The sequence below is a fragment of the Danio rerio genome, chromosome 22 (assembly GCF_052040795.2).
Source record: "Danio rerio strain M-AB ecotype USA chromosome 22, GRCz13ab, whole genome shotgun sequence".
NCBI classification, from domain to species: Eukaryota; Metazoa; Chordata; class Actinopteri; order Cypriniformes; family Danionidae; genus Danio; species Danio rerio.
In genome coordinates, this window is record NC_141042.1 from 26,008,028 (window position 1) to 26,021,943 (window position 13,916).

The 13,916-nt window shown below is 37.1% G+C and overlaps 1 protein-coding gene across 3 annotated transcripts; it reads right to left on the reverse strand.

The window, feature by feature from the left end:
* Positions 1-2,213: 2,213 nt before the first annotated feature.
* Positions 2,214-13,346, reverse strand: vtg2 (vitellogenin 2). Of its 3 annotated transcripts, none has more exons than XR_015521246.1 (34): positions 13,293-13,346; positions 13,173-13,193; positions 12,925-13,076; positions 12,557-12,808; positions 12,309-12,470; positions 12,073-12,221; positions 11,819-11,969; positions 11,557-11,714; positions 11,304-11,469; positions 10,604-10,729; positions 10,309-10,527; positions 10,000-10,217; positions 9,827-9,924; positions 9,169-9,293; positions 8,973-9,074; positions 8,770-8,889; positions 8,463-8,649; positions 8,277-8,379; positions 7,084-7,269; positions 6,895-7,000; positions 6,612-6,816; positions 6,203-6,510; positions 6,061-6,105; positions 5,868-5,939; positions 5,568-5,774; positions 5,313-5,455; positions 5,089-5,227; positions 4,883-5,012; positions 4,602-4,785; positions 4,411-4,505; positions 4,236-4,330; positions 3,988-4,153; positions 2,845-3,886; positions 2,214-2,809 (listed from the first exon to the last, which is right to left on the reverse strand). XR_015521246.1 is itself a non-coding variant. In NM_001044913.2 (34 exon segments), coding segments are annotated over 34 exon segments (4,896 nt in total). In that variant the 5' UTR covers positions 13,333-13,346; the 3' UTR covers positions 2,214-2,305.
* Positions 13,347-13,916: the final 570 nt, after the last annotated feature.

Here is a 13,916-nt window from a genome sequence, read left to right on the forward strand (position 1 = left end):
TATTGTTGGAAAGATAATACCTTGGAATAGCCAATGATGTGCTTTGGATAAGTCACATGACATGCTGCGTTTTTCTGTAGCGTGATTTCCTACAGACTGGCATTTATTGTGCGTAGTTCCTGAATTCTAATGTAAATGTCAATAAAAGTAAAGAATTGAATTATGTCAGATGCACAAAAAAATTTAAACTCCTCCAGTAAGTTATTATGATATATTTACAACATTTTTTTTTTTTTTTATCAAATTAGTTTTTTTGTAAATCGATCAAATGTATGTGTTGCCAAATCGCAGCACTGTGCAGTAGTGGAACAAGCAATATTTGCAATGAGTTAGCTAGCTAGCAAGGTCAGCTGTGAACTTTAAAGTTGTAACAATAACAACATGAAAGCTTGTAATATGTTGATTTGTTGAATGTTAATAGCATTTGCAATATGGATAAAAACTAGTTTTAATGGCAGTACTAATGAAGAGATATGAATACAGATAACCGTGTATTAGCGAGCACCACCATGTTCTATAGTAAGTGAAAGAAGAAAAGGACAGAATTGGCTCTTCCTGCAGATGAAAGTGAGGGTGAGATGGGTTTTAATGACCATGAGAATGATGCAGACTGGACATTTGATAGAGACAGTTAAGGTGAGTTCAGAGGCTAAGACAGGTGTAGTATAATATATAGTATAATATTTATATAAACATTGTTAGCTAGTAGCTACATCATTCTGATGCATCTGGATATACTATTATTTGTTATAATATTTACAGGAGAAAATATTTATATTTACTGTATGTTATATACATGATAATACAATATTAGGTTTGTTTTAATAATAATTAGCAAAAAGGATGGAATAAATGAAAGCTGTTGAAATATAAGATGTTGATAAGTATGTATGTCTATGGTGCTATTTATACGTTCTGCGTTAAAGCTTGTAATACTGCAACACCAGTTTAATCATTTAAAATTTACAAAATTCCTAATTATAAGGAAAGTTTTGAAGTTAAAATTTCGAATTTAGATCCACTGTTGGACAATGTTGCCATATGGCAACATTTTATAAAGTACCCTAAAAAACTTTTCCAATTTTTTTTACAGCACTACAAGTTAAACCATTTTAAGAAAAGAAAAACAGTCAAATATTTTTTAAAAATAGATTATCATAATGTGTGTGGTAGAGGTTTTTGTTATATATTTTGTTATATCAATATTTGTGTATCTTTAAATGACTTAAATTTAGCTTAGGCTATTTCATCTAGACTATGAAATTGTGTTAAGCCCTCAAAAGTGGACACGTAATTTGTAGTTTTATATCTTTCTGTTGTATTCGTATGTGTATACAAATATGTATACATTATCTCCAAAATAAAGAAACCCAGCCGCTAGAGGCATCTAGGGAGCTGAATCAAACGCTCTCGCACACAAATACTGTACATGCATCTAAACATGCATGACAACTAAGTCAATGGAAAAGCGGTTGTTCCTTGCGCCATCTGGTGGCTATTGCGTAAAGCACAGAAATGTTTTTCTTTTAATAAAAAGGTGGCCTTTGCAGCCGCAGTACTGCACATGACAAATTGCAGTACTGTGCGTTCTCAGTAGCCATATTTGTACAAAAAACTATATGTAACAATGTACACAGGTGATATCTGTGGGCTAGAAATTGGGGAAAGTATCTCGTGTGCTGAATCCACCCTTGGATTGACCCCACCTCAGTGATTTCTAGCGCTTGCAGAAGAGTCATGCGAGGGTGTGGTTTTTGATCATAAAGCTGTGAAATGGTTATGGTTGTTGAACCAATCTTTGACCAGAGGCGCCCAGCGGAGACTAAATCTGCAAAGTATTCAGATCTTTTCTCTTTTTTAACTTATTGTGCATGCAAATGTCTTAATGAAAACACATCTCTTTAGCTGTGCTTTTACTGAATGAGCACTGTGCTGTGTCCGACAGATTGCACTATTATGTTTTTACGCTTTTTTTTACTCATTTTTATTATTTGTTTTTATTTTACTTTTTTCTTTTATTCTTGTCTATGTAAAGCACTTTGAATTGCCACTGTGTATGAAATGTGCTATACAAATAAACTTGCCTTGCCTCAATATTCAGTATCTGTCTCTATTTAAAAAAAACTTAGTATATATATTACCTCAATAAAAAAAGAGTTTTCAAAGTAGACAATTGGTTTAAATAAATAAAAAAAACACACACACAACGCTGATAGATTTTGAGATTGCTTATTCAGATTTATTCTAAACAAGTAACAGCAGATTCAGAGAATGTTGTTATACTCTACTGAGCCAAGAAGTGGATTTAAGCACACTGCTCAGTGCAGCGACAGGCCACGTGAGCATCTGTTGTCTCTCTCAAATCTACACTCTTCTCGTAGATTCCAGCAAGCATGTTGAGATTAGAGGCTGTAACACAGGGTATTAAAACATCATTTAAAAACCAAAACAACAAATTTGTTAACAAAGTTAATACATTTGCATATTGTTGGGCTATGTAGTGCAAAGCAATATACCAGTGCTTAACTGTAAAATGTAAAACTGCTTTCTCAAGCAAGGTCAGTTGAGAATTACTGAACTTGAGTCATATTAGTTTGCAAAATGTTGTTAAGGGTGCCATTTCAAGCAGGGCTATTTTAGAATATCTAGACTAAAATATTTTTTGTTCCCACTCCTGGGGACCCACAGTTGGGTAAAGCAGAGGTCTTAAACCCTGCTCCTGGAGACACACTATCCTGTATAGCAGATATCTACAAACCTGCAACTGTGGACTTACTATTCTGTATAGCAGAGTTTTTCTATTCTGCTCCTGGAAAATCACTATATGCCATAGGTTTTCTGCACCTGGAAACTCACTATTCTATATAGCAGAGGTTTTTAACCCTGCTCCTGGAAACATACTATTCTGTATACAGAGATCTTCAATCCTGATCCTGGAGAATCACTAACCTGTATAGCAGAGGTCTTCAACCCTGCTCCTGCTGACTCAATATTCTGTAAAGCTGGGATCTTCAAATCTGTTCATAAAGACTTATCATCCTCTATATTAGATGACTTTAACCCTGCTTCTGGAGACTAGATTAATATGTAAAAATTGCCAATCCAGCTCCAGAGAACTAACCATCTTCTATAGCAGAGGTAATCAATCCTGATTCTAGGGACTCAATGTTCAGTATAGCAGGGATCTTCAGTCCTGCTTCTGGACCTCATTATCCTGTATAGCAGAGGTCTTCAAGCCTGCTCCTTCAGACTCATTATCCTGTATAGTAAAGGTCTTAAACTTGGTCCTGAAAACTGACTGTGCTGTATAGCAGATGTCTTAATACATGTTTCGGGAGACTCACTATACCAGGGGTCACCCCACTCTGTTCTGAAGAGCCAGATTCTTGTAGATTATAGCTTAAAAAATAATCAAACAAACCTGAACCAACTAATCTAGGTATACTTAAAGTGTCCAATTAGGTGTGTTGAAGTAGATTGGAGCTAAACTCTGCACGAGCAGAACTGAGATTGGTGACATCTGCATAACATGCTATAGTAGAAGTGTTTAGCCTACTCCTAGGGACTCACTATCCTGTAGAGTTTAGCTCCAGCGATAATAAAGCCCAGCTAAAGCAGCTAATCAAGCCATTCAAGATAATTTGGAAATATGCAAGAGTGCTGACACAAGTTGTTAATAAATATGGACTAGAGTCATTCTATAAACAAGTGTAAAATCACTTACCAGTGGACATACAGTGGTATCCAACTGTCACAGGTGTGGTTCTTACTGGTGCACAGCCTGGCAGACAGCGCAGCACAGGCTCAACGGAATAGCATTTTGATTCCTGTCCGTTCAAAATCACCTGTTTCTCAAACTTGACAGATTCAAGTTTCATGCGGCATTCTGAGAAAGAAGGGATATAAATACATACATTTTTATTTTTCCTTTTTAGATGTCTTTAAAACATTGTGTGTAATACACAATTCTTGTCAGACAACTCTTACGGCTGGCATCACGGCAACTCTCAGCAGGCAGCACCCATGAGTGTGCAAAGCTGACTGAGCTCTCGGTCAGGTATCCACTGGGTGTGGTGTACTCCTGTTTGATTTCTCCATCAGCCTTTCCACAAAGTCCACAAGTCTGTCCCTTCATCCAGTCTGCAACTTGGATCTTGGATAAAATGTTTGTATCAGAACGTTCTCAAGCATAATAGAAATCAGTATCTGATAAATACTCAATAACTTGCATTCACCTTCCAGTCACCATTGGCAAAGTAGACTTCATGAAGCCCAAGACTAGGAGCATAAAGTGACAAACCATCAGCCTTCTCTCTGATCTGGATGGAGCCTAAAACAAAAATGCATTGTAATTTACATGATCTGAACATGTTATGTGTAGTAAATGACCAAATGCACATTTGAACCTACCTGAGGGATGCTGATAAGGAAGGCTGCTGATGGGAACTTCCAGTCCATTAATTTTAACTTTTGCATCAGTGCCCAAAGTATACAGGTCAATATCACTGTTAAAGACATGTGATCAGTTTAATATAGTATGAATTAAATGATCAGCGCAATTTAAAACAAATGCAGAATAAATGTATATAGAGAGTTCTTACATGTCAACAAGTTTAACATTCAGGTGGGTCTTTTCAGACTCTTCGTCCTTCTTCAACAGAGCAACAAATTTCAGCTCAGATGTGCAATCCTGGGCTAAAACTTGGTAGCAGGAAATAGGCATTTCATTCTTGTATGTTTTGTTGTTGAAGGTGCTGATTGTATCCTGCATCATGCTGCATTGAGCTAAAAAGGATTAAAAGCAGTATAAGCTTTCAGAATATATTTAATGGGAAGTTATTTTGATGCGATCATTTAAGCATGTAATGTCAACCAATTTTACCAGTGGTGTAATCGTAGATATAGTTTTGGGCTCTGAAGTAAATATCCTCATAAAAATGAACATCAAAGGTTCCATCTGGATTAATAGGGAAAGTAACTGGGAGAGGAATATCCATCCTTGACATTGTCATCTAAAGGAAATATATAATTGTTACAATAATTTTCCCCCTTATGTTTATCTTAGTGAGTCAATTGCTGGCCACTCACCTCTGGAACCCTAACAATTACATTCAGTGTTCTCTTAGATGGCAAGGCCACTGTAAGTTCTAACTCTTTCTCGCTGTTCTTAGCTCTCTCAACATTAAATCCTGCTTGCAAAGCTGCCATAGGAATGTGCTTAGACAGCCTGTTGAAAAAAAGAATATGTTAAAAAGTCTTCAAAACATAACACTTGTAATGTTACTTCAAAGCAGTTCTTCATTATTGTTTACTTTTTGGCGTAGGTGGTGAAAATAATTGGAAGCCTTTCCCATTCCCACTCTAGACGGAAAGCTGGGAATTCTCCAAGGAGTCCAGCCTCGGCTTTAGTAGTCACTGCATATTCTTTACACTCTGCACCCCAGGTAACCTTGGACTAAATAGAAACAGGTACTGTATTTACATTATAAACTAGCAGAACATCTTGGAGAGAGTCAGCTATTTTTGGCTTTTTGAAAGATTTTCAGACATCTTATCTTTGAACTTACAGTGACTTTGTGCTTGCTCAGCAGGACACCATCCGCACAGAACTTAAAGTTGTCATTCTCAGCAATGGAAGAAGCAATGAACTGCACTCTTGAAGATGGCTTGTCAAAGAAAGCCACAAACTGGTATCCCAACAACTTCCGGTCAACTCTTACAGCACGGGCGATGATAGCAAAAACAGGTGGAACAGTATTCCCAAGATATCTAGACTGAAATGATGAGTTCAGAAATAAGCAGTTAATTCATGAGGCTTAAAATTTATAGTTTTTTAGGACAAATAACAAAAACTGAAATTGATTTACCTGTTTCTGGATTTGCTCAAGACTAGATCCAGTGCTTCTACTGCTTTTTGAGTCTCCATGATGTGTCTTATACTGCAAGTAAATTGTTTGGGTAGTATTAACATTACTTCTCTTCTCTCTAGACACACAAACACACGTATATATATATGGGAATAAAATCTTTAAAACATTGTAAAAGGTGTTGAGTATTTACCTGATCCTTGTGGAATTTCCTGAAGGCTTCCATTTTAGTGAGAGTCTGAAAAGCATTTGAAAGGAATGAGAATTAATAAAATTAATAAAAATCTATGATACAAATGTTATATGATATATCAAGCAAGATTCCATGTCCTCACCTTAGACCAACGAGAGCTGGACATGGAAGAGCTTGAGCTTGAGCTTGAGCTGCTGCTACTGGTACTGTTGCTGGTGCTGCTACTGCTGCTGCTGCTGCGGCTGCTACTGCTGCTGCGGCTGCTGCTGCTTCCAGAAGAGACAGTTGCATTTTTGCTTTCAGTCTCCAAGATTTCCCGTAGTTTCAACAGGAAGTCCTTTCCTTCTGGAGTTTCATCATCAATGATGTTGATTTGCTTAGCAAGCCTCTCAGCAGCTCTAGGACCAACTTGGACTTCAAACTCCAGTTTTTCAACTGCAGGACCTTCAGCTACAGCCAGAATGACAAAATTAGTTGTTTTATATAAATGAGTTACTATTTAATCTGAAAATTCAACATGTATATTCAAAGACAATTTGTTTAAAAAATACCTCTTGCCACTGCAGCACGGGCTGAGTGCTGTCCAATTATGTAGAACAGAGTAGAATTTCTGATGAAAGCAGCATTGTGAGAGTGCACCTCAACACATCCCTTGATTTCAATGTATGGGACAGCATAACAGAGGGTCCTGTCAAATGGAGCAGGAGCTTTCACAGGAGTTTCCGTCTCAATTTCAGAATCAGCATTCTCAGAGGACTGAAACAGAAAATTAATATGTTGTGTACCATCAAAGAATGTCTTGCTGCATTTGATTCATTTCCATGTTTGGCTTACCAGTCTTTGTGACTGACGGTTTTGAAGGGACAACACAGATACTAATGGAACGGTTCTCTCAGCAGAGGGATCTTCAACATCTCTAGCAAAAGCGAATGTCTCAAAGCTGTTGGAACAACAAATATTTGAAGAAACTGCTTCATTTTCATTCATTTATATGCAAAACTAGTATGACCATGTTTTAATTACCTTGCAGAAGCAATGTGTTCAGGAAGTTCAACAGGCAGAGCCTCAATCTTGTAGTTGCCCTTGAGAATGTCTGCTCTTGCTGCCACTTTTCCAGGGGCAATTGTACGGATCTTTCCTCTTGCCATTACAGCAGCTTGGATGAAGGCAGTGTTAACTCCCATCACAGCAAATTTATGTATAGCAATACTGGAACGAGATTGAGGATGGTATTATTAAAAAAAAAAAAAAAAAAAAAAAAAATGATATATATGTGTATATATATATATATATATATATATATATATATATATATATATATATACACACACACACACACACACACACACACACACACACACACACACAAAGGAGGAAAAACATATTCTTTAAAAAAAAAAAAATTTTCTAAGGATAATAATTTTAGGAGCTATTGGCATGGAATTGAACCAGATTTTAGTAACCCCCCCCCCCAAAAATACAAACATGAAAATAAAACAAAACAAAAAAGAAATCTGAAAATTAGTTATGTGTCATAACAATGGAATGTTACAAGGAGAATGTACTGAACTAGTGAGAATATTTAATACCTTATATAAAATTCTTTTTTTTTAGTGATGACAACTTAAAGACGCCTCTCCCATGGAGAATGAAGTCACATGCATTGAATCAGGTGTGATTTTTTTTTCACAGATGTAAACAAAATGTAAAAATCTTGATGGTTCTATGGGTCTCGTTTATCAAATCAGATTTTTTTTATTTTATATTGGATTTAAGTCAGGTGATTGGCTGGGCCATTCTACAGCTAGAGGTTTCTTTCTTTGAAACCCTTTGAGAGTTTCCTTGGCTGTGTTTTGGATCATTGTCTTGCTGAAATATCCACCCTGGATCCATCTTCAACATCCTGGTAATGTAGATATTAAACGGAAGCAGCCAATATTCATTTACAACAACAAAGAGCAGAGAGTTGCTAAATAACTTCTAGGAGATTTCAGCCTGTCATTTTCTGTCTTGTGTAAATTAAATTTATAACACATAACTTAATTTGTAAATAGTTTAGTTTTCTTAGCATATATGGATTTCTTTGGTTGTTACCGACATCCAGTGAAAATTTCAAGTCAACAGCACCTTATGTTAGCACCAAATATGTTGTCTGAGACAAGGGGACTTATTTACCCCGCTGTGTGTGTATATATACATAATGGTATAAACTTTACCTTGGTCTAGCTTCAGCCTTGAATTGAACATCAGTCTTTTTCAGTTGCTCAAGAGTCATGGTCTCAATTTGCTCAGGGAGAGGAGGTGTAATGGTGGCCTGAACTAGAGGGACAAAGATACAAGTAAAAAACTTAAGTAACACTCATTTTTACACCTTAGGAATAATAATTTTAAAAAAAACTCACCATTGACGGTTGCAGCACCAACAACGGAGGAGTACATACTGAGCTCCATGGGCAAACCAACAGAAGTTGGCAAGATACGGCGCACTTCAGCCACAAGCAGAGGTTTGGCACGCTGCCAGGAAATCCCTTCCTGCAAAGCTTTAAGAGCCTCCTTTAGCAGTGCACGTGGCTTGGGTCCATTAACCATCTGAGGAAAGTGTTTATGATACATACAGGTTTATTTAGTAAAATCTCAGTTATTGAGTGTAGTGATACTGATCTCAGATTTATGTTCATGAACGTAGATACATGTACTAGAACACCATACTGGTAATGCTTGTTCAATGATGGTCTTGTCAATTCTGCCGAAAGCCATTTCTTGCCCAAATACTTTGACATAGGCTGAAGCCAATGGCTTATTGCTTGGCATTGCCTTCCAGTTTGTGAGCTTAAGGGGGTAAGCAACAGAAACATGGTTATTTAAAAAAATCTTACATTTATTGAGCAAATAATAAAAGACCAATCACTTACAGCTCTTAAGGTGCGTTTAATTTTAGTGATACGGTCAACACTTTCATCTGCAGCAGGAGATTTTAGAAGAGCTTCCTGAATTCCTTCAGTTCTCAGTCCAAACTTTTAAAGAGGAAACATCAGGATAAGGCTATCAGAATATTGTAAACTATAAATCAAATTTTTAGACAAAAATGTGATGTTTTTGATGCTTCACCTCAATAACATCAGTAGCGGCTCCAGCCAAGTAAGCACGAGCTTTAGCAATGACAGCTCTGGGCAGGATGGTGGCAGCATCATTGATCATGTAGGCACTACCAGCAGCTCCAATCATAAGAGGAGCTGCACAAGGACAGAGGTAACAATCAATGGATAGGTATTACATGAAAGGCATTCTTAATTTTGTCTTTTTTTGTAGACTCACTGTGGTGGAAAATTAATTTTATTCATCTTATATACATTTTATATACTCATTTATATACATTATAAAGGTCTGTTCTTTTATTCTTCCATGGATGTTCTGTTTAAGTTAGAATAAGTGTTTATCACCAGACAAGATCTGAATAAGTTGATTTAACAAACTATATGTTTGATTGGGGGGTAGAACTGAAATATAGATGGTCAAAAATGAAGTTTGAGCGCTGATGTAACTGTGATTCATCCTGTATGTCACTGATGACCTTGTGGGCATTACAAACTAGATAAAAAGAGAACGCACTCTGTTTCGGCGTCTCACACTCTGCAGAAACTGTCTTTGACGTATGATTGTGTGACCTTCTTTAGAAAAAATAAAACTTTGAAAGACACTTTGGGTAAAACTTTGTCTTCTTTACCACTGAGAGAGCCTCCTTAAAGAAAATAGCCACTAAACTCACTGTGATAGAAGTCCAACTGAAAAGCTCTGCTGTAACGGAAGTTAAGTCTGTCCAGCTTGCGGTTCATAAGCTTGATGGCAACATTAGCTGCACCAGCACTATGGTAGAAAAAATGGTATATAATGAGCCCAGTGTGAAAATATGACATAAACCATACAAACAATTTTACTTACACAGATGACATATCAGGAGCAGTGATTCTGGTCAAGGACTTGATGTGGGAATAGGCAAAGCTTGCAACCTGCATATTTGTCTCCATTCTCAAAGCTCCAGCAAGACTGGACATGACAGCCACTGATGGCTTAGTCTCAAACAGCAATATACAAGCAACCATGCGCAATTCTGGGTGCAGAGCTCTTTCCAAAACAAGCTGCAAGGCAACAGGCTGAACCTAAGACAGGAAACAAGGTTAGTTAATTATAAGATAAAAATGTGTGTAATAATTTTTACTGCAATTCATTTTCACAATGTCTGAAATTTACCAGTTTGGGTTCTTTCTTGGCAATGCTCCTCAGGGCCAAGATGGCATCAACCTGCACTCTGATGGGCAGAGCAGAAGCTGTAGTTTTAAGTACAGGCAGGAGCTTCATAATAGGTTTAAGACTTGAAGGGTGACCAGCATTGCCCAAAACTTTCAGAGCCAAAGTGATTTCAGGAATGTCATTCTTAGAAATGGCCTCTGTGGCGATCTCATGGATGGGCTGAAGAATAAGATACACACATCTTTAGAAAATAGCACATTTTTACCAAGAAATTGGGCATTGTTGAAGAGCTTACCCTGAGGAGCTCAGCAGGGCAGGTGGGAACTGCAACACAGTACTTGGCAATCATGGAACCATATCCAAGCATGACAACTTCACGCAGAGCTGGGATTGTGGCAATTTTTTCATGCAAAGCCAAACTCTGTTCAAAAGATGTTAGCGTTAGATTAGCTTACACACACAAAAAAAGTTTTTCTTACTTTTTTGTTTCCAGTCCAAATGTCAATTAAATTCTTAAATCAGAAAGCATTTTCCTGACAATTAAAATTTCTCTCGTTATTAGAAATAATGTTAAAATTCAAAAAGTTAAAGTTTTTTTTCTAACCCTATTGGAAGATTGTTGCATGTCCTAAAAAACACTTAATTTTGGCATTTCTAAAAACAAGAAAATCTGTTTTACTCAATAGTATCTGGATGCAGCCTTTATGATGCAAGCTGAGACTGCATCAGTCAGCGATGCAATGTCAGACACAATGCACTCAAATGGAGCTAGTGACATCACTGTGACGGGTAGGGTTGGGGGAGCCCATTAAAAAGCATTGGATGCAGCACAGATTGCACTGCACCAGGTCTGCAGCCAGACCCCTCTCGTTTTACTTGTGAAGAAAATGCTTCTTAATTTAAGAGTGTTAAACTAGACACAAGACAAATAATTTTTTTGCAGTGTATGCTAAATTTTAAGGATAGTGCTTTAGAGCAAAGTTAGATATACCCACAGCTGTCCACTGGATGGTCTCCAAATCAGCAGGGACCATTTGCAAAGCAACCACAAGAGTTGGAATGAACTCGGTAAGAGTGAATTCACCAGCCAGGAACTTCTCCTTGATGAACTTTAGAACGACTGGTGTAGCTACAGCAGGAAGAGTATCCAGAAGCCAGCGCCTAACAATTATTAAACAATTATTTAGATTTTTCTTAAACATTAGTATTTAACTATATTGCACCTAGAAACATTTCTTAACATTTTACCTGTAGACTGGCTTGTCCTTGAACTGAGCCCAGATGGCTTCAGTGTCCTTTAGTGTGGCGGCACGTAGGAACTGGACAAGCTGAACAAACTTCAGTGGAGCATCATCATGGACCATGGCCACATTGTTTTCAACCAAGTGTTTCAAGACCTCCTTTATCTAGTAAGAATAAAAATATGTCATATATATGTTATAACTATATAAGTTATAACTGTGGATACATTTATATGATCAGGAGCGGATATATTTATGCATTAATTTACCTGGGCTGGTGCATTGCTAATCTTTGTGAGTTGAATGGGGGTCTGAAGAATCTCAGTTGCAAACTCATACTGCAGGGATCCACGGGGCATGTAATCAGCTTTGACTGGAACAACAGGGGCCTTCTCAAATTCAACAAAAACCAAGCTTTGCCTGTAACAAGAAAACACTTTAGTACCTAATTTTTTTTTAAGTAATGAAATGTGCTGGGAGTATACTACATATATCTGTCTAAATCACAGAGAGACAGTCATACGTTGCTTCCATCATTGCAGCACCATGGATCTCATTGAAGGGTGAGAACTGATGTACTTCCTTAACTGTTGCTTCAGCAATCAGTGCACCACTGTCAGATGGTTTTATGATGTAGTTATAATTTGCAGTTTCAATCAGACTTTTGATCCTCTGTTGAGAAAAAAAAGGTGATTGTCTTTTTTGCTCTAGAGAATGTCTATTTTTTATATTCAAAACACTACAGAATAAGATCAATACCTTAGTGCACTCCACACATGTTTCAGTGTATGCCAAACCAATGTCCTTCACAATTCTCTCCTGGCAGTGGCTCAGATCCCTAGACTTTGTGACAGTAATGCGGTCTGCCTTTGGATCCTCACTGATGACATACTGAGTTTTGCAAACTCCCTGAGCTCCAGCCTTGAAGAACAAGTCATAATGTTAGAAGGAAGATTGTAAAACCTAAGATAAATATAGATCAAAAATGTACTAGGAAGATACTTTACCTCTTGCAGCTCGTAGATGTTCTGGGTCTTCTTAAAGTTAAGCTGAAGGATGTTGAGGATACCTCTGTACAAGTTCAAGACTGAGGGAGAGACTCCTGCTGGTGCAAAAACCTTGCCAACCACACCATTAGCGTACTCAAACTTGATGGGAGTCTGAAGCTGAGCAGCCAGTGCTGAGTTGAGCTTAGTGGCAGGAAAAACTTGATCCTTGGGCCAAGTGCCAGCATACTCGTAGAAAAGAGGATCCACAAACTGTAAGGGACATTTTCAATTAAATTGATTGTAACATTTTCTGTAATACACCCTCGTTGGGAAATGTATTGGTTGTGTTTTTTTTCTAAGATCTGGCATGTTTTATTAGTCATTACCTTCAACAGGAAGGTATTCTCTGTTGCGGCACTGAGGAGAACCTTGCTCTTGATTTGAATACCTGCTTTGGCCAGTCCTTCTTGAACAATACCACTCAAGAGTAGAGCCTCATACTTGTACACATAGGTCTTATCATGGGCAAACTCAGGAACTGAAACATATGTTTTTTTTTAAGTATATATTTTAGATTTTCTTGTGTTGTAGGTAAAATTAACTTCTTAAAAGATAACCAAAAAACGAAACTTACCAAGTTTGTTCTGTTGACTCGCTAAAAGAAACAAACATAGCAATGAGAAAAAAATCTTCAAAATAGATTTGCATCTAAATAAAATTTGACAAACATTGAGCTTTCAAACATCTGACTTACCCACTAAGGCTAGAGTCAAGGCAAGCACAACAGCTCTCATGGCTGGTGGTTTGTGAAGAATTCAGGCAAAGAACAGACTTTTATACTTTTACTATTTGCTGACCAAATATTAATTCTAAAATAATGATTAACAAATGTTTCTATGTGTACATCTTACACTGCATGGCTTTGGCTGGTTACGAGATTGATGAACAGTTATCAATTAGAGGTTAGGTTATCCTGGCCTATTATCATGTCATCCTGGAGCCTAAGTCCACAGGAAAACTATAACTTTTATAATTTATAAGGTAGTATAATTATCATTTACACATATATGCTTGCAATTACTGTGCATATTTTGAATTCTGAATTTTGAATTATTTTATTAGTACATCAGGCAAATGTAACTGTAATTATTTGACATAGGTGAAAGGGCAATGTCATGTCATGCGCATTATGCAATTCTGACTTTTGACAACAAGCAAATCAAAAAGTCCATGTCATTATTTCTAATTTTGCTCAACATCTATATGCCTGTAGTACTGAATTTGAGTCCAATCTTGCTAAATCTTTTTCCGGAAAACGTCAGATACTTCTGTTTTGCGTTTTGGTGTTTATTTTAATTGAACCAGCATTAGCATGTGT